The sequence below is a fragment of the Idiotropiscis lumnitzeri genome, chromosome 11, assembly GCF_059441095.1.
Source record: "Idiotropiscis lumnitzeri isolate Australia: NSW breed Sydney's pygmy pipehorse chromosome 11, RoL_Ilum_1.0, whole genome shotgun sequence".
In the NCBI taxonomy this organism is placed as follows: Eukaryota; Metazoa; Chordata; class Actinopteri; order Syngnathiformes; family Syngnathidae; genus Idiotropiscis; species Idiotropiscis lumnitzeri.
In genome coordinates, this window is record NC_142401.1 from 17,123,998 (window position 1) to 17,145,053 (window position 21,056).

General features: G+C 39.5%; 2 protein-coding genes across 2 annotated transcripts; one reads left to right on the forward strand and one right to left on the reverse strand.

The window, feature by feature from the left end:
* Positions 1 to 4,646: 4,646 nt before the first annotated feature.
* LOC148327718 (troponin T, cardiac muscle isoforms-like) lies at positions 4,647 to 11,302 on the forward strand. The gene is made up of 11 exons (XM_088308629.1): positions 4,647 to 4,701; positions 6,014 to 6,037; positions 6,125 to 6,143; positions 6,845 to 6,908; positions 7,004 to 7,120; positions 7,198 to 7,275; positions 8,262 to 8,363; positions 8,438 to 8,544; positions 8,617 to 8,707; positions 9,980 to 10,020; positions 11,150 to 11,302. The coding sequence occupies exons 4-11, from the start codon at positions 6,864 to 6,866 to the stop codon at positions 11,187 to 11,189; spliced, it is 621 nt and encodes a 206-aa protein (XP_088164755.1). The 5' UTR covers positions 4,647 to 4,701; positions 6,014 to 6,037; positions 6,125 to 6,143; positions 6,845 to 6,863; the 3' UTR covers positions 11,190 to 11,302.
* Positions 11,303 to 14,080: 2,778 nt separating this feature from the next.
* Positions 14,081 to 20,996, reverse strand: pkp1b (plakophilin 1b). The gene is made up of 13 exons (XM_088309686.1): positions 20,304 to 20,996; positions 19,040 to 19,116; positions 18,478 to 18,845; positions 18,216 to 18,357; positions 17,746 to 17,953; positions 17,383 to 17,551; positions 16,762 to 16,879; positions 16,376 to 16,552; positions 16,140 to 16,310; positions 15,656 to 15,809; positions 14,795 to 14,981; positions 14,391 to 14,475; positions 14,081 to 14,238 (listed from the first exon to the last, which is right to left on the reverse strand). The coding sequence occupies exons 1-13, from the start codon at positions 20,497 to 20,499 to the stop codon at positions 14,164 to 14,166; spliced, it is 2,127 nt and encodes a 708-aa protein (XP_088165812.1). The 5' UTR covers positions 20,500 to 20,996; the 3' UTR covers positions 14,081 to 14,163.
* Between the last annotated feature and the right edge of the window lie 60 nt (positions 20,997 to 21,056).

A 21,056-nucleotide genomic window follows, 5' to 3' on the forward strand; every position in this document is an offset into this window, starting at 1 on the left:
CGTGGCACCCGTTCAGGAGCCAAGGCCACAGTAAAAATCTTCTTGCAAATCAAAGAAGCAGGCCGGGTGGGAGTCCTGAGATACCACCGGAGTAGGTTTACACGTCTCAGTAAGCCCACCTTCTAATCCCCCCCTTATAGTGGCCATGCCAAGGTTTTTGCGGTGTAAAAATAGTCAAAGCACGTCCAGTGAGAATGTACATTTGAATGCCCGCCGCCATCTGTTTGCAGGTATGTGCCCGCCGCCATTGTGCCGCCATGTGATCCGAGACCCGGTTTAAAAGCTTACGCGGGTCGGGGAGGGGCGTCAGCGTGGAGCATTTCACACTCATCCACATCTCCAGGAGCATCTGGTGAGTCTGCAGTTGTTGTGTTTTGTTCTATTCTTTTTCAGCATACAATGACTTTTTGGTCTTCTTTTTAAAGGTGCAGGTGCTTCGTGGTGCAAAATGTCGGACGGCGAGGAGGAATCGTACGAGTGAGTAGATGACAAGATGGCGGCCCGATGACATGACGTGGGTGACTAATGTATTGTTTTTGTTGTGTGCGTGTGTTCTCTTGCAGGGAATACCGTAAGTTGATTGACACAGACTACAGAAAATGCAAAATGATGCATGCCGTTACCCTGATATCATAATTGTCATTTTTGAATATTTGCAGAAAACATGAAAAAAAACCCTCCAAAAACATTTTAGTTGTTATCTCCATTCAAGCTTTGTGGATTAACATTATTTACCCGGATAAATGAACGGCACGGTGGACAACTGGTTAGCACGATGGCCTCATAGTGCAGTGGTTGTGGGTTCGAGTCTGGCTCCGACCTTCCTGTGTGGAGTATGCATGTTCACCTGTGCCTGCGTGGGTTTCCTCCCACATTCCAAAAACATGCATGGCAGGTTGATTGGACACTCTAAATTGCCCCAAGGTGTGAGTGTGAGCGTGGATTGTTGTTTGTCTGTGTGTGCCCTGCGATTGGTCCAGGGTGTACCTACTGCCCGACGACAGCTGAGACAGGCTCTAGCACCCCTCGCGACCCTTGTGAGGATGGATGGATGGACGAATAGAGAGAGAGAGAGAGAGAGTGTACACGCCAACAGCATTACAAGATTTTATTTTGCACCGAGTGCAAATATTTGAATTCTAGTGCTGTCAAGCTATCACATTTTTCAATTACTACTTTTTGTGAAGCTTGAAACAGATATTTACTTGAATAATATCTTGGAATTAATGTAAAATCAACAAATATGAAGTACAATTTAATTCAAAGACTGTTCTACTAGTTTTCTTTGATCCTTGAATACAATCTGAACAATTTTTCAAACATTTCTCAAAAGTTATACAGTACATTCAGTTCTGCGCACAAGCGCCACACGTCAGCAGTGTTGGTTTGCAACACCCAGTGGAAAATTGAGCAGGGTGTTTTGTTCTGAGCTGATGTGCTAAAGATGTACGTACAACTAATATGGTACAATATTTGAATTTGGATTTGCAAAGCACACAAATTATTTTTGAAGTAAATAAAACCGGGTTAACTGAATTAAAATATTTAACTGTGTTAAAATGTTTTAAATTAATTGACATAAATATAAATAAAACATAATTTAAAGCTGTCATTTTGACAGCGCACACACACACACACACATCTATCTCTCTCTCTCTCTCTCTCTCTCTCTCTCTCTCTCTCTCTCTCTCTCTCTCTCTCTCTCTCTCTCTCTCTCTCTCTCTCTATATATATATATATATATATATATATATATATATATATATATATATATATATATATATATATATATATATATATATATATATATATACATATATATATATATATATGGCCCGACCGGTTAGCACGATGGCCTAACAGAGAGAGACAGCATCAGTCATGGGTTCAATCCCGGCTCCGGCCATCCTGTGTGGAGTTTGCATGTTCTCCCCGTGCCTGCGTGGGTTTCCTCCGGGTACTCCGGTTTCCTCCCACATTCCAAAAACATGCATGGCAGGTTGATTGAACACTTTAAATTGCCCCTCGGTATGAGTGTGAGCGCGGATGGTTGTTCCTCTCTGTGTGCCCTGCGATTGGCTGGCAACCAGTTCAGGGTGTCCCCCGCCTACTGCCCGAAGATAGCTGGGATAGGCTCCAGCACCCCCCGCGACCCTAGTGAGGAGAAGCGGTACAGAAGATGGATGGATATATATATATATATATATATATAAATATATATATATATAAATATATATATATATATATATATATATATATATATATATATATATAAACATTAAGTGTGTGTATCTACGAACATTCAAACAAATATACACACGTAAACACATATTTGTACTATATTACATAATCATCACAAATTGTTGAATAACATTCATAAAATTGAAAATATAAGCACTCACTCAAATAATAATAAAGATGAATATTAATCATAACAAGAATATAATTTCATAGACAATGTATATTAGAAAAACATCCACACTTAATGAAACTGTAAAAATACAATAAATTTAAAATACACATTCTTCATTTATATTAGCTAACAATAGTATATTCCATAATGTTAATAACATGAACATGGAATTTTAAAAAATATGTCAGTGATACATATTTTGAACTGTCAACTTTTTAACTGTCGGGTGCTTGTATGCACCCAAACCTGACATTTCCAGCTTCCATTTTCTGCTCTGTGGTTCTCATCACATGCTTTAACACAAAGATTACGCGCAATTCCTTCTCTATATGCTCAGTGATCTACGATTGTTTGTTGTGCAGCCTCAGGGGGCTTTTGAGGCGGTAAAGCTCATCCTTCCTGTCAGCTGCTTGTGTTTTTCCCGCCACTTTATTTGCTGCTTTGCGCACTTAAGCCTAATGCTTAGCGCGATACGCGCTAAGCCGCAGGCTTCTCTGTGCTCCTTTGCTCTTTTGTATTTTTGTCCTGTTGCCACTGTACAAGCAGCCGTGCCTGTCCACCGTGTTGACCTTTATCCCCCGGTTGATGCATCCTCTTGGTTTTCATCCACCATGTTACAAACTTTTCAGCATTAAAATAGACAAGTGTCCAAGGTTTAGTAATGAGAATGTGTCAAAGGTATGATTTTGGAAAAATATCTTTAATGTAAATTTGCCCCAAAAGGCTTATTTCCGTTAAAGACATATTTGTAAATTATGCCCTCAACTTGTTCTTAGAGACCCTGTGAAGGATAATCCAAGATGTTTTTTTTTTGTTTTTTTTTCTTTAATACTGGTTTGAAGAATATTGTTGAAATGTGCAACTACTTAATTGTGGAGGTTACAATGTTTTTCACCATTTGAGTTTTCCTGATGTTTTGGGCGTGGCTAAAACGGTACCCAGTGAAACACTTCTGCATAGGGCATGTGACCACCTACCTAAATATGTAAGAGCTTGAGCACCTTTGTTTGCATCAGTGGATATGTGGCGCAATTGCGAGTTAATTGATTATTATTACTTGGCCCAAGCCTGTTAGCTTGCAAGCTAACAGGTTGCTAGCATCTCTCATTATGGTGTGCAAACTCCCGTGGCGACTCCAGTCACTGGTATCATGCTGTGCTTTAGTTTGAGATTTCTAATTGGTTTTGTCGCATGTTGTGTCTTGTTTTCGTATGGTTCCAAATTGCCCCACCTGTTATTTTTTTTTTTTGTCTCCACCTGTGCTCGTCAACATGGTCCGTTGTGTCTTTCAATCAGCAGGCTTAGCCACTCGTGACGAGTCCAGATGTTAGTCATTGTCTTGACAGTTTGCTTGTATTTAGTTCCCTGGTTTTTCTTTGTCAGGTCATTGTTGGTTGTCTGCGCCTCTCAACAGACACGTCAAATCTTGTCCAAGTGTTTTGTCAATATTGTTTTTAGGACTTTTGGACTTTTAGGATTTTTGATGAACCTCAGTACATTGTTTGCCTTTTTGTTCTTATGAAAAAATACTTTCTGGATTTCATTTGTTCCCCAGTTTTGCTTCCCCTTTTCCCAGCGTTTGACTCTTCTACCTTGGAAAACTTGATAACTGGAGGATTTAAGTGGACATGCTCATAGTGTTTGAGAGCAGAGACAGCGACATGATTTTTTTTGGGGTGTATCGAGAATAATTGCAAATGCATCAAAATGAAAAGTTACATAACGTGCAACTAAACTGTAATTAACAATTCAAATGCACTGAATAAAAAAAAAGGTTCAACAAATCTGCACAGTTGGGCAATTGAAATCTGTGATTCTTTTGCTTACCACGAGATAGAACCAGTCCAACACTCGTGGCCCTAGTCCCAAACCTGAGGAATCACTGCCCCATTGGATGCATCCTGATGGTTTTTGTTCACAGGCTACACAACTTGAACTATTTCCCAGACCTTTACTCTGAAAATGCACAATAGCCACCTTTATTTGCTCCGTGCCCCTCCCTTGAGATAAAACAGATAGAATTACACCCAGTTGGACACTATAGTGGGCACACAGTGCAACAGGCTACAAGTGGAACTGTTGCAGGGCAAATAGGGAAAAAAATAACAGAGGGCGATCTCGTCTCACGTGTCCACTTGCACTGAGTGGGATGGAGATGCTTCCATTCCCTGTTCTGTTATTACCATGATATAATCATGTCAATGCTGCGTTGTTTGCTGCTAAGTCTTCATGCTTGCTTTGCACAGAAGAGGAGGAAGAGGGGGTTGCAGAGGAGGATATAGATGGAGGTAGTTTCGCTTCTGCAGCTTTTATTGCTTGTAACTCGCATAATGCAGTCACGCCTGTCATTAGCGGTGTGTGTGTGTGTGTGTGTGTGTGTGTGTAAGCACATTAACTCTGTCGTCATAAAAAAACATGTCAGACAAAAAGTAGAGCAGTCTTGACTTTTTATTGAGGAATGCATTTTAATAAATAAAATTTACTAAATCAATGCCAATTAAAAATATCTTAATATATTTTGCTTTTATTTTTCTCAAAGACCGAATACTTTTGACATGCACACTAAAGAATAATCCCATTAAGAAAGCTAAATACTATAGCTCATTGTGACAATTTAAAACAGATGAACAAAGAGTCCATCTTTTCTTTGTCTGTTTGAGTTTATTATACTTCTCTCTGGTTGGCCAAAGATGGAAAAGCAGAAGGAGGTGCGGAATGACTCCAAGTGAAGGAGTAAATGATGCACAAACTGCTACTACTTTTAAATTGTATTTTATTGTCATTTTGCATTGTATAGAATGCTATTTTCATTTTTACTTGTGTATTTGAGTTGCCATCCCTTTATTTAAACAAAATTTTACAAATATCTAAATGGGAACATATAAATTCCTCATGCGAATGCTCCCTTTTCATCTTTAATTCCGCAGTACCTATTTTTGCATAGATGACGCCTGATTTATTTTTAATGACGTGCACATAACGCACACGCACACACCTTCATTCCAACATCGCTGACAGCACTTGTCCACATGGCAGCTGCCACTTTTTTTCTTTTGTGTCACTCAACTGTCTTTTAACTGTTGTCTTTCCACTCCATCAACTGGAAAAACATCTTTTGGTGTTAAAGGAAATACTTAAAAAAATACTCAAAAAACTATTGGACTGTAGTCTATGTCAGTGATTCCAAATGATAGACACTCACCAGGCCACTACATTAGGTACACCTGCATTACCAAATGACATCAAACTGTAATTTTTTTTTTATATACTTACTCAAAATATGCAAAGAATGACTCCCCTACTCCACACCATGACTTATTTTCAAAAAGGTAATGAGCAACACATTTTCCAACTTTTCCAACCCATCTACTTATGCATTCTTAATGGAAACTTTTGAAGACGCTGGAGGTGTGAAATGAATTGTATGTACTATGTATTAGCATAACAGATCCGTGCATGTGGCGCATGCAGCGTAAACATGACAGTAAGTGCAGTACTGGCATACTCATTAACAAGCATGAGAAAGTGTACGAGTGGGACTGCACCTTATTACAATTTTTAACTGCAGTGTATTTGTGCCGTTTTTGTGACGTTCAATAGATGGCGGAGAGGATCATGACGACGGTAAGGAGTGCTCACAATTTCCTACGTAATGTATTTTTATTGATGATATTCAAATACTTTTTTCTTTCTTTTTTTTGCATGTGAAAGATGCCAAGAAGAGGTCAAAGTAAGCAATGTTTCATTTAATTATGTGATATATGAAAACAAATATTACTGTATGGGTTATGGATGTACGTGTGTGTGTATATATATATATATATATATATATATATTATATATTATTGACCATTTCTATTATCATGACTTATTATTCATCTTATTCATCATTCTTATTATTTTTATTTAGTTTTTTTCTTATTCTAATTCATCCATAAATTTGTATGACTACAATTAGTTTGATCAGAATTTTTAAAGTTATATTATCAAATAATTGATTAGATACATTATATGAGATGCAATTTATTATTATTGCCTATTAATCAATGTTGAATTGAATATTAAACGAATTTGAATTATAGATTATAAATCCAGTCTGTGTTGTATCATTTATTAATATTTTATTATTATGATTGATTAAATTATTCTTAGTATTATTAGTATAATTCTTGTCACTGTCCTGTGAAAAACATATATGTCCATTTTACAAAAAAAAAAAAGATTTACATGAATGGAGTTTCTGCGTTACAGAGATCCCATTAACGGACAATGGACATACGAGTTTTTCACAGGACAGTAATGATATGATACATTGTTATAATTACAAAAAAAAATAATAATAATAATATTATGTTCATAATGTTAACATATAACATTAAAAATATTTGTATTTATTTTAAAACTGTTTTAATGATTATAATTTCTGGTCAGATCCGGTTTTGTTCCCTGTATGGCCCCCCCAAAAATCCCAGAGGGGGAAAAAGTGGACTTTGACGTGAGTTGAACTTATTAATGGCTTTTCTGACCCTCAATTGACTGATCATTACAATCATGATTATTGATTGATTGACTGACTTACTGGTCTTTCAGGACATCCACCGCAAGCGTATGGAGAAAGATCTAACGGAGCTCCAGACACTAATTGAGGATCACTTTGAGAAGCGCAAGAAAGAGGAAGAGGAGCTCCTTAGCCTCACAGATCGCATCGTGAGATTCCCCGTCGCCTCCAAGTGACATCATCAACAGGCGACACGCTTCCACCTCTTTCTTTTGTGACTCTTTAGGACAAGCGTAGGTCCGAAAGAGCTGAGCAGATGAAGATCAGAGCGGAGAGGGAAAAAGAACGACAGAATAAAATGGCCGTAAGTCCATTATTTTATCTCAATGGGGTTTGGTTCGGAATTTACCTCCAAAGAGTCAGCAGAAAAAAAAATCATTATTATAAATGTTGCAAAGTTTTATGTTAATCTGACAAAGAATAACTGACTAAACATTTTAATTTCCTAATAAATATGTTGTTGCATTTTCTACTCAAAACAAATAAAATGACTCATTTGCTCCTTTTTTTTTTTAAATGTAATAAATTCCCAAATTTGTATTGTGTACTAATAATAGTGAGTGGAAAATAAAGCCTCAAGATGCTCCGCAAACCAGTTTGTGTGTTTTCAGACCTCTAGATGGCACTCTCCGTTCAACACAGGGCTGAAAGCACACTCAATTGCAAATTATTTATTACATTTCTTCAAAGCAACAGTGCCAGCAATAGTGCGTGGGGTAAATAAATACAACAACGAAGAATCCTGATGCTTCATTTACCCATGACTACTAATTAAAAAAAACATTTTCAGTGCAAGTTTGTGGCAGTTTGTACCTAAAAAAAAATGTGCAAAACGTTTGCAAAAAATATTTACTCAATAATTTCACTTGCATGCACTTTGTACGTAATAAACGGAGCAATTTACAAAAATTACTTCAAATCAATAGACTTATAATTGATGTATTTTGTAAGTGTTAAGCTGACAAATTTGATGGATATTGTCACTAATAAAATGACTCGTTTTAATTTTTACTGATTTGACAAGTGTGTAACAGTTTGTAACTATTTTACGTATTTGCTACTTATGTACTTATAAACTGACAAGACACATCTGATCTTTACTAATATTTTAGCAACAAAATAGCATGTTATACCTGTTAGAGAGGTTTCTTACTCTAGAACCTCTGAAAAAAATCCATCAAATCTGACCTAAGTTCACTCATTGCCTCTCAATATTAATGACTGTTAAAGGAGTTTGAAATCAAAACATTGGCTATTTGTGGGAAAAAAGTCAATATTGTATTTTTTCAGGAGGACAAAGCAAGGAAGGAGGAAGAAGAGGCAAAGAAGAAAGCTGATGACGATGCCAGGAAGAAGTTGATCCTGAGCAACCTGAGCTTCACCGGCTATAAAGTAACACAATATCATTATCCTGAATTATTATGATTTTAATGTACGTCCTAATATTTTGGTTGGGGTTTTGGCAGACGCAGACGGGAACCAAACGACAAACTGAGCGAGAGAAGAAGAAGAAGATTCTTAACGACCGCCGCAAGGAGTTAAACATTAATCACCTGAGGGAGGACAAGCTCAGGTGGAAATCTGGAAATGAATCAGCCCATCAATCAGTCAATCGATCAATGTACGTATGTTTGTGTCTATGAAGGGAAAAGGCCAATGAAATGATGGATTGGATACAGCAGCTGGAGGCGGAGAAGTTTGAACTTCAGTACAAATACATGAAGCAAAAATATGAGGTAACTCAATAATAGGGAATCATTTTAACATTTTGCACCTGCAAATTGACGTCACTACATTTTGTACCTAGTGACTGCAATATTCAACCACAGGGGTGCCTTGAGATACGAGTGACCCAACTTGCGAGGTGTTCCAGATATGAGCTGTCGTACAACATAACACTTGTCACTGTCATATATTTTTTGTCCTCTGCAAAGAGCTAAAACCACCTGAGCGTCCATGAACAGTATGCGACTATCTTGTCTATTACTGCCCTCAGGTGGCCAAGGTGGGCACACCAGATGGAGCAGTAAAATAGTTCTATTTTTAATTCTATTTAATTATGCCATGCGGCACGGGGAAGACTGGTTTGTATGTCCGCCTCGCCGTTCAGAGGTGCAGGGTTGGATCGGTTCCTGTGTGGAGTTTGTATGTTCTGTCCATACCTGCGTAGGTTTTCTCAGAGTACTCCGGTTTCCTTCCACATTCCAAAAACATGCATGGTAGGTTGACTGAACATTCTAACTTGTCCCTAGGCGTGAGTGTGAGCGTGGATTGTTGTCTGTCTTTGTGTGCGGCGCTGCGATTGGCTGGCAACCAGTTCAGGGTGTACCCCGCCTACTCCGCGAAGACAGCTGGGATAGGCACCAGCACACCCACTAACCCTTGTCAGGAGAAGCGGATCGGATAGTGGATGCAGGGATGGATGATTATGCCATTGTTTGTTTTTAAAAGGTGTAATTAAAAAAGACACTTGAGAATTTTGTTTTGGTTTTTGGGAGGCTGGAACGTAATAATGGCATCTCCGTTGGTTTCATTGTCAAAAGATGATTTCAGATAGGAGTGGTTTGAGTTACAAGCGTGGTTACAGCAAACTTGTATCTGAAGGCATCACTGTAATCAATTCAGTAGTATGCACTGTTTTTTCTACCTAATAAAGTGACAACACTACTCCATTTTGTATCTGTATACTACATACACAATGTAAGAAACGTTACTTACTAAACAGACTGCTCCATTTTGTGCCGTATTAATTGTATGGATTGAACAAACTAATTCAACTGTACCAGTTGTGAATTGTGGATTTTCTACCGAATAAGAACACCATTTGCAAATTATGTACTGACAAATCATTTTGTGCCCAACTTGACTCGCCTCTATTGTACAAAATTAGGCACAATCGGTTTTAATTGGTTTGAAATCTGCATGTTGTTGCATATTGACTGAGAAGCACTGACTGATTTTCTACCTCATAAGTTAATGTTTGCTAATGTGGTACTGCACACACGCAGGTGACTGTGCTGAGGAACCGCGTCACCGACCATCAGAAAATGTAAGTACAGTCAATAATTCCTGAATTCCACACAAATAATCAATCAACATGGACAGATGTTCGATGGCTCAATCAATAATCTCAAATCCAAATAACAGTGCGGGGGTCTTAACAAGGTGGTGGGCCCCTTTGAAGCTGCGAGCCTCAGCTGCCATCTTGCTAAGTGGGCCACGTGGGGGCTTAAGTGGCATAGCTAGGAGGGTCCCAAAGGGAGGGATGGGAGATGAGGTACGACAGCTGAGAGATCTTAAGCGCAACATGATCATTTGGTGACCCCAACGCCATCCTAGTCATGCTGGAGTTCCACTCAGAGAACTGACGCACCATCTACTTAGCTCATTGAGAAATTGTTCGATATGAAGTGTTAGCTAAAAACAACAGCAAGTTGTGAGCTGGTAACTGTTAACAGTTAATGGATGCATTCACTCCTGGACAAAAACAACTACAAACTATGAAAAAATGCGCCCCAATTAAAGCTACCAAAGATTGGGACATTGGTACGTCATTGTTGGATAAGGACACGGGTGTTCGCTAAAAACAGCAAGTTGTTAGCCGCTCAATTCTAAAAAAAAAAAAAAAAAAATGAACACAATCATAAACCAATGAATAAAATATTGGCAAGCTCGCAGTTTTTTCTGCCCGAACATGTCACACATCTTCTGAGGTCACTAGTTGCTAGGCAGAATTGGTAGGGGCAAAGAAATGTGCACCCCAAAGTGAAACAACACGGATGCGCCACCTACTTAACCCATTGTGCGAATATTGCAAATAAATAAAAATCTTTACTAACATTGACAGCCGCGGGTAGCAGTCACTCACGAACAACTACAATCACAAACTGAGAATGATACACCCAGTGAGTCACTCACAACTCATCGTAAACGAGAGCCTTTGTCTAAACAACAGCGGGTCGTTAGCCGCTAACTGCTGATGACAATCAACAATGAATGTATGCATTCGTGCTTGTTTAAAGATTAATAAAATGTTAGATAGCTAGATTTTAGTAAGTATGCCAAAGGCAATGTCATATTTCTCCCGTCCAGTCACTTGACGTTTGTGAGGTCACTTGTTGCTGAGCACAATTGGGAAAGTAATGCTGATCTGTGCTGATTTTAACTTTGTTTGTCAGTTCAAAGGGCAGCAGGAGCAAGCGAGGCCTGAGGAAGTAACAACACAGAGTCCTCATGTTTCCTCATAAGTCGCCTTACTTTTTAAAAATAATAAATCATCTTCATGATTGTCTGTGAAATAAAGTGCATGCATGAATAAAAGTGTCCAAATCACATAATTTGTTTCTGTGTGTTTTTTTTTTAACTTGTGGGAACTAAAAAGCTCTAATGACATCTCATCAACATCATTACTCATAATTATTATTGTTATTATTTAGCCACGCCCATTTTAACAAGTGCCAGTCAGGTTTTCTTTTGATATCTGCTCCACATTAACTCACTTGTTGGATGTTGTATTGAATAAAAGGACTACTATGTTGCATCGTGCACCGAGTAAATTGACTAGACTGCTGCATTCAATACTTGAAGTGTAACTTATAAATTGACATTAAAATTTTGCATCCCCATTACCAGAAAAAAAATCAACAAATTTGCTACATTTTGGGTCTTATGAACTTACTAATAAGCAGAACAAATAAAACCTCATTAATTGCATTTTGCGTAATTGTATAGTCCTTAAACCTTGATTTATCCAGACAAGGCAATTGTGAACAGATTTTCATTTAAAATGCTCATTAGGCTCATGAAAGCAGAGTAAAATGACTGCGATAAATCTTGTTTTTTTTGTTGTATTGTATAGCTGACATTTTGTTACGTTTTGTTAGAAATGAACTGATTAGTTTGCCTGGCATAGTCTCAGCTGCTATGTAACAGCATTATGTCAAGATGCTTTTTATATGCAGCATCCATGCAGACTGTTCTTTTTTTTACAAGTGCACGAATGTGTTTAAAATAATGCCACATAAATTGTCGTCTGTGAGCCCGCGGGCGCCTCAAACGTAAGCTGAGGTCAAAAGCTCAGCTATGAACCAGGTGTGCAGAGTGGAAAGACTTGTTCTTTTTCCTGCAAGCCAAACAAGCACGACTTGACAGCCAAAGAAATCAATTTGCCCCTGAAAATTACATAAGGTAGCAAATAAATTACCAAACTGCTATCAAATAAAAGTACTAATTTATTGTATTTCATAACAAATTGCTTAACTTAATGCATTTAGCATCAAATACAGTCAAATAAACTGTTGGATGCATTTTAATACAAAGTGACTAATGGGCAGCATCTTGTACACCTTAATTTCTCGATAGTGTATTGTTTCATGTTCTAACTAATAAAGTGACCCATCTACCACATTTTATACCTTAATTGTATTATTATTGTATTTTTGCCTGATCAACTAAATTTTCTCTTGTACCAAATAATTTAACAAATTAAATTCATTTTGAACCAGTAAATGAAATATTTCTATAGTTTCTATTATTATTATTATTATCGTATAATATTTTGACTACACCGTGTTCCAAATTAGTAGTAATAAGTCATCACCTGTTAGAGAATAATTTGAATGTTTTAAACAAACAGTAAGAGGATTCCACCATGCCAAATTTTTGTGAAAATACAAGACGTTTTATATGTTGTAAAGAACTGAAAATAGTCATTTGTTGAATTTGCAGCATTAGGAGGTTGTATTTTCTGAAGGACAAATTCCGTTCTAACCCAGGACCTTCTACTTGAACTTGACAATTCGTGCATCCATTAAACTTGTGAGTTTTGGGACAGCTTCAGCTTGAATTTCTTTCCAGGATAACAGAATAGCCTCCCGAGCTGCTCTTTTAAATGTGAACTGCCTCCGAATATCTTGGATGTTCTGCTGCTGCCTCCTAGACTGAGACCTTTTGCTTAATGATGCATAAAATGTTCTCAATAGAGCTGATTGCCAGGGGGGAAGATGGGGAGGCTCCACTCAAGTTTCTCTCCTTTGATGCCCATGACAGGCCATGATGCAGAGAAATTTCTTGCAGCATAAATGGTGCATTGTCATGCTTGACAATTACTTTGTTTCATTCTGTTCTATTAATGTCCAATAAAAAAAAAAAGACCTCTGCTTACACATCCAAAGAGCAGCGTCAGGAGGCTATTCTGACATCCTGTCAATAAATTCAAGCAGATATCCTGGAAAACTCACAAGTTCAATAGATGCAAGAATTGCAAAGCTGCTATCAAAGAAGAGGGTTTATGTTGAAATGTGACTTGACCTGGTATAGCTTTTGATTCAGGAAGTACAACCTGCCAATTCTACAAATTCATCAAATGACTATTTTCACTTGACAACCTTAAAATGTCTGAAATTTTGGAGCAGTTCATTTGAACAAAATGTGTTTTGAAAAAATACTGTTTTTGTTCTTGTCATTGGTTGGTTTGTTTAAAAACATTCAAATTTCTCTCTGTCAGTGACTTAAAAATTATGCCAAGAACCATTTGCATAGATTATTCATACATATCAGACAAAAACATTATTTGCATAATAACTTGGAATGTGATAGTTTAGCATTTCACATGTGATGAACTGATTAATGTGCTGCATTTTGGACTTAATAAATCGTCCAATTTCCACTATTTTGTAACAAATAGATTGATTAATTTGCTCCATTGGGTATTGAGATTTTGACCTGATTTGATTTTTAACTGATTATTTTTGCTGTATTATGTAGCTAGAAAAATTGAATAATCTTTTGCATTTAGTATCTAATATTGGTGAATGTTTCGCATATTTTACAAACTGGATAGCCTACCCCGGAAAACCTCATAAACTGAATAATTTGCCCCATTTTGTACCTAATAAACTGACACAATTGTTGTAATAGGCACCTAATAAAGGTAAGATGAGGTCAAAGGTTAAGCATTCAACAAGAAGGATAGAGTTAGAAAAGCGTGCCTTTCTTTCATTTTGACAGGCGCCTGAAGCCAGACGGCCACGGGTGATCAGACAATTAGCGGCGTTTATGCCCCTGAAAACTTTATTGACATTTTCTTTTCAAAACAAATCACTCACCAATCCAATTTTAAAAGGAGTTTAAGAACACAAAATGAAATGTGAAAGGTTATCACTGCGCACAGATTGGCTGAGGCCCCGGCGTCCTAGTCGATCACTTGAACCGACTTGTGGGCCGCCGCGGTAACATCATTGACAAACGACGACTTGTTCATCCCTTGCTGCGGGATAAAAATGAAGAAGAGAAAATCAGTGCAACCGCCGCAGAAAGCCTCCTCAGCAACCTGTGCTGCCGCATTCCTGGGAACTTAATCCCGGACGCTGTTTCACACAAATACCAGTGAGAGGTGTGGAAGCAGGGAGGCAAACTCACCCTCTTTAGGAGGTTCTGGATGTCCTTGTCAGACCACAGCTGGTAGAGGAACAACGACGCCGACTTGCTGGTTTTGGGGAAATATCTAGGAAAAACAGAGGAAATCAGGCGCAAATGTTAGAGAATTACACACATTTGTCTAATCAGGTTGAACTTGAGCATTTCTGATCAAATTCAACAAAAGACCAAAGGTTCTGTAGAACCCATTATGATCATTTGAATGCATTTCAATGTGCGTCAATTATATTCAGAGGGTTGATTTTACGCAACCCATTCTATTTATTTCTGCGGCTTGGAGAATAGATGGATAGATACTATTTTTGGGGTCTCTCACATTTTAAGAATGGTTCACGATGCTAACACAGCTTTTGTGTAGCTTTTTTTTTTTTTTTTTTTTTACTCGCCTGTTCTGACTGAGTTCCTTCAGCGAGTTGATCAAGCCGCCGTTCAGCAGGCGCTTGCCACTCTCGGGCTCCTTGGCCACTAGGAAGTTGGCCGTCTGGCATGCCATGGCCAGCGTGTCGTCAGACTCGTTGCCCTCCTTCGTGCCCGCTCCCAGGATGGCCAGTAGCTCAGGCAACACCTTGCGAGCTGCAACAACAGATTGTCAGGCGTGAACACATTTCGGAGACATGTTTATTCAACCTCAATGTTTTAACTAACACATTAATATCTAATGTGTATGTTTATAAATAAACGCTTCAATTACCGTGCAGAAACAAATTGCAAACCTTTAATAAGGGTGCACTTGTAAACTGCTTTTGTTCATTGTACTTAATCAACTGACCCATTAGCTAAAATTTGTACCTAATGACTTCCTTGCTCAATTTAGTACCTGATAATCTGACTACTACGCTCTGCGTTGTACTTAATAGATCAACTAGTTTATGTATTTTGTACCTGATAAATAAAAAAAAAGTGCGACATTTTGTGTGTAATAAAGGGACACATTTACTGTACAAATCATATAATTTACAATAGTTTTTGTACCAGACAAGGTTTTCTATATGTTGTACTGAATAAATTAAAGATTAGCATTTCTTTATTTCTAATATAAATGTTAGCCTGCGATTGATTGGCTGGCAGCCAGTCCAAGGTGTAGACCACCTACTGCCTGAAGACAACTGGGATAGGCTCCAGCACCCCGCGACTCAGATAATGGATGAATGGATAAATGTTAAGCCTTTTTGGCATTCACAGTGCATTATTTTTTTGTTGGAAGTCCTTCTAAATTGTATTAAATTGGGGTTGATCCCATTTCTCACCCAAGATGCCTTGCAGGTTGGGATTCTTGCTGAAGTTCCGTATCAAGGCCACCGCGTTCCTCTGCAGGGTGACTTTGTTTGACTTCAAAAGTGGCGTGATAACCTGCAGCCCGTCGAGCTTTTGCACCACTGTCTGGCTCATGACGTTGGAAACCTGAACACAAGGCAGGACACAAACGGATTCATGGTTATTTGTTAAAGTTCATATTGTATATTTGAAAAATACATTTTGAATTTAAAAACATACATTCAGAAGTATAACATAGACACACTCATAAAAGTAGCAGAAATTGGTACCATTGCATACCGGTATTGATTCCTGGGTACCAGAATTCGTTCAAATGTAAAAGGGACCCATACCAATATATACCCATAATAAAGGATCACTTTAAAAAAAAACACAACATAGCGAAGACATGAACTATAAACCCCGACGTAGCGTGGGAACACCGTAAATATTCATCACAATTGGTTGGGTGCTTACAACGCCGTCCTGTGCTGTGAGGTTCTGCAGAGCTCCGCAGCAGGCCTCCTGGGTTTCTTCCCGATGACTCGAGTCCAATAATGACAAATAGTTCTGCAGGGTTTTGGAGTGGATGAGCCAGCCGGCCCCAGTCGGGTTGGGGTCCTCCACCACTGGGAAATCAAAGTAGCGCTGAACGGAGAGAGGGAAGCTCATCATTGGATGGGATGGGATCAGTGGCGAAAACGTGGCCTTACCTTGTTGTCGGAGCCTTTACTAGATGGACTGAAGCAGCTGATGGGCCCGGCGTCACCCTGACTGTCCACCGGGCCGACGGGCTTGGCAAGTGCTGTGATGCGGTTGAACAGCGCCGGGGCCTCGGACTCCAGCTCAAAGGTGAGATTGTGTAAGATGCACGCGCAGTTCTCTGCACACTGTTTGGAAACACGCATTTTAATTGGGTCGTACACACTTACCGAGAATTAGCCCTTAACGGAAAAAAGATCCTCCAAAGTGATTTTTTTTCCTCGTGACCTCTTGGGAAAATGATTGAAGTTAGAGTAAATATTAAACCTGTTCAATATTTACTGTCATAAATCTTTACGTGCGTGGTCAACACCAATTTCAGCGGTAACACACCCACCTTATCATCTGTCCTGCCAGTATCCACACAGTCTTCGAGGTAAGCAACCAAAGAGTCCACCAAACCTCGACACTTCCTCATGGTCTGTCGGTTGCTCTGCTTTGCACTGCTGAGGTTTCTGTCACAATCCAAAAACAAAAACAAAAAAACATACATTTAAACACTGCGAGTGAGCTCTTTTACACATCTGCCCCACTGTTATCTAACACTGGTCCTAAATTACAAGGTAACCACCACCACCCTAAGTCTTCCACCTGCATTCCCGAACATATATCAGTGTGCAAACGTCAGAAGAGGAGACTGTGCAAAGCGCTAAAGTGTATAAACTGCGGAATACTCTCATCTATGTAACATGGGTTAATGATTGTGTACATGCTAAAAAAAGGGAATCACAATCAGGATGAAACAAAACATTTTGAAAAAATATATCCTATAATAATTTTTTTTTTTTTATTATAAAAATACTTGCCTTTCGGCTCCCACTGATACACTTAGTTTTTTTACTTATGTTTGGTGGGGTTTTCTGAGAGTAAACCCCCGTTTTTTGTGGAAAATGATTGAATTTAATTACATTTTATTTCACATTTGTAACAAAGTGGTTTATTGCTAAACTAGTTTTACCGCAGACAGCCGGTGGCGTGAAAGAAGGATTCATGATCCGGCCCGCTGGCTGTGCCCCGTTCCGGGCTTTTGGTGTATGGCAGGATGACGTGCTCCATCAGGACAGGCAGCGCGCTCTTCATCAGGTCCGTCTTCAGGTTGTTGGAAGACGACAAATTCCACAGAAGACCTGGAGGGAAAAAGGAATCACGCCTCTTAAAATATTCATCAGCAAGCTTCACTTTTTTAATGCTACGTTGTTATAGACTACTTTCCGGATGGAATGTGTGAATGTTCAGTTTATATTTAACAGCGTCATCTCTTAGAATTGCTACCTTGTGATTGGCAGTGGGAAGAAGGAGCGGAATAAACTACGTGTTCTACCTGTGATCTGCTTCTGGAGCTCAGCGGAGTCGGTTTCACGGAGCAGTGCCACAGCAGACGTGATACCACCACAGCGTTGGATCTCCTCCTTGTTGTCGTTGTTCTTGAAGGTGAGGTTGCGCAGGGCGGCCGAGGCCGTCTGGCACAGGGCCGGGTTAGGACTGTGCAACAGTGCCACCAGCGGAGCGATCCCGTTGCGCTTTAGCACCTAGTGTACAATATTCAAGTATTCCATCTTTAGTCACCTATGCATCCGTGGTCTAGAGCGCACAGTAGTCCAACTCACCACTAATTTGATCTAATAAGCACGACTAAAAATGATAATTCTGACACAAAATGGACAGCGTAGTACATTGGGGCATAGTATTACTTCTTTTAATGCCGTGTTGGGCAACACTCGTGACACCCTCGGGTCACAATGTGAACTTTGAAGCTACAACGCTAATCTCCGAGCCTGTGAGATAAGTCACCTCTTCCTTGGCCTTGTCGTCAATGAAAGTGTTGTGCTGGATGTAGGAGGCTCCGCAGTTTTGGTAATTGACATCCTCGTTCGACAGGAACTCCACGGCTTCCTTCATGGTGATTTCATCCACTGCGCTGTTTCCGCTTGACCTGTAGATTCAATAACATGGATGTTGGTGAACTTTTTGATTTGGTTTACATGAATACTAAACCCTAAACCCAACCCTACAAACATGGTTAACTTATAGTGGTGAAGAACATCTCTCTTACCCAGAATTCCCTTTGCCGGGTAGCTTGCTTTGCATGACGAGACTGTCCACAGCGAAAGGCATGGACTGCGTTTTATTGACATCAAGCGGACTGCTGATGTAGTGTTGACTGTTGCCCGAAAACTGACCGCTGTTGCGGACCATCTCTGTTCTGTAAGTGCTGCGGTTGGAGAGGAGCCTCTGCGGAGGCTCACGGCGTTTGGGTAGAGAGCGCTGCCAGCCTGTATCGGGCTCGTCGCGATTGGGGGCCACCCAGCCCATGGGGGCGTAGCCGAACTCGACGCGACGGCCAAAGGTGTTGGTGGTCTTAGCAGTGGCGCTAGCTGTGCTGTTGAATGACGGGCGGTTGAGGCTTTTCTCAGGGGGAAGCTGCAGAGACAAAACAGGAGTGTGTTTGTAGGACATTTATATGAACAAACCCTGACTTGGACAATCACAACCCCACCGACCACAAAGTAACATATGTACCAAAATAGTATTCTACAAACCCAAAACCAACTAACCCAAAAGTGGAAATCTTAAACGCTAAGCTTTATTAAGCCTCAAGTTTTGAAAGTACTCACAGTTTTGAGGTGACCATTTCCAAAAAAGACATTTCCATTCGAGACGCTGGATTCAAAGATGACGTCATTCAAAGGGCCTGAAGAGAAACAAGGAAACAAAAATTGATGTTGTTATCAGTCAAAAGCAAAGGTTGCAGCCGCAGAATGATTCCCTCAATGTCATTATCGCCCAGAGTCCCACAGACCGAGTTATGCCTGATCTGTGGTTCAAAGCTGTTGGAACTAATCAGAGGAACAACGACCGAACTGTCAGGGGAGGGCACATCTAAAAACTCGCAGAGAGGTTTATACTTAAAAGTGAGGGTGCGTGCATCTCAAAAGGAGGTTAGTATTTTAATGAGGCACTAATTAGAAAAACCTGTTTGTTCATAGTTGCAATGTCTGAATTTGACAATACAGAAGTGCAGCGTACTGAAAGCCGTCTCAAACATGCTACATTATTACTGTAGTATTACGACGTACTATGTAAATACACCTGCACAAGCAATCCTTTTGGAAGGTTATACTGTAAACTAGTTTACATAATATCTAAACAGTCTGATAGTGGGCATAGTATTGAAAGTTTATGGCGCATATTATATCACGTTTATGGGCCCCACCTTCGATACACCAATTGGTCATTGAACTATGATCAGACACATGCAATTATTGAATTTTACCTTGTATAAAATAAAAGCATGTTCGACTGGGGGTTGGGCGGAGGTCATTCATAGCAGTTTGATAAAGTAGGGAAAATATTAACCAAAACCCAACAATACTGTAAGATAAAATAACACTGGGCGATATATACATCATTCTAATAAAATATTTTTAAACAAAATACATAACAATAACATTAATATATGGTGAAAGAAATTACCTGATTATAAAATAATCCTACAAAAATATAAAGAAAAAGCATAAAAATGTTGAATTGAAAACAGACACCAGTCTTGCAGGATTTGTATTAAACTGAGGGTAAAATTAGTTTGGGAACTGCCGATTTACAGCAATTAAATAAAGTATTACAGGAATGCATTGGATGTAGTGAAAACACACTAATGTGGCACAATTAGTAATAACTAGACGGTATTATTCCTTCTTCCATTCTGATTAAATTCCAAATGAATGCTGAGTGTATTGCAAGAGTGCTGAGCTAATTAATATGAGCTCTAATAGTTATGCAGCAAACAGCAAACCGAACCTTAGAAGAACTGTGCGTCATCAAGGCCAATTAGCAGATGTTTGCGCAATACTACACTAAACAAATTGTTAAAGTTCTTACTGGTCGGAGACAAAGAGGTCGAGCCAGTCCTGCTGCTGCTGGAGTGCCTGGACCTGGTCCTCTGCACCCTCTGCACCTGCTCCAGGACCCGCTGCTCTCCGGAGCGGTACTGTTTGTGGGCCGAGGGCAGAGCCAGAGAGGTGTCGTCCACGGGGGCGATGGACAGGGCCGATTTGAGGGGCTGAGCGCCGGCCATCGTGACGGAGGTTCCGAGGCTCTCGCGACGCGTGGGATGAATGAGTCCAGTCGGGCAGGGCGGCTGGCAGGTGAGGGAGGGACTGGGGGAGGGAGAAGCTGCGGGGAAGGCAAGAAGGGCTGGCGCACCTTAGCCAGACCGCACCCTGATTGACACGCAGTGAGTTGGACTTGGATTGATTTTTTTTAATCTTAGGGTGTGACAACATTGAATGGCGTACCTGGTTTACCTGCTGGAAGAGAAGAGTACAACAACATTGTAGCGCCATTGAAGCTTTGGCACGGAGTACCCCAAAACAATGTGAATAAATGCTACTTATAACAATTTAAAAATAGTAGTCATTAAAAAACGGACGTATCTCATTTATACTTATTGGTATTTCGAAAACAGTAATTTAAAATAATACATACGGCTAAAAGAGATCTGCGTGGAGAGAACACATCCTCTATTTGCTGAATACTTGACCCCAATTTCAACCTAACACAGTAATTAGGATTTCTTCAAAGGAAAAAAAAAGTACAAAATGTTAAAAATGACAACAATAAAGCTGCTATTAG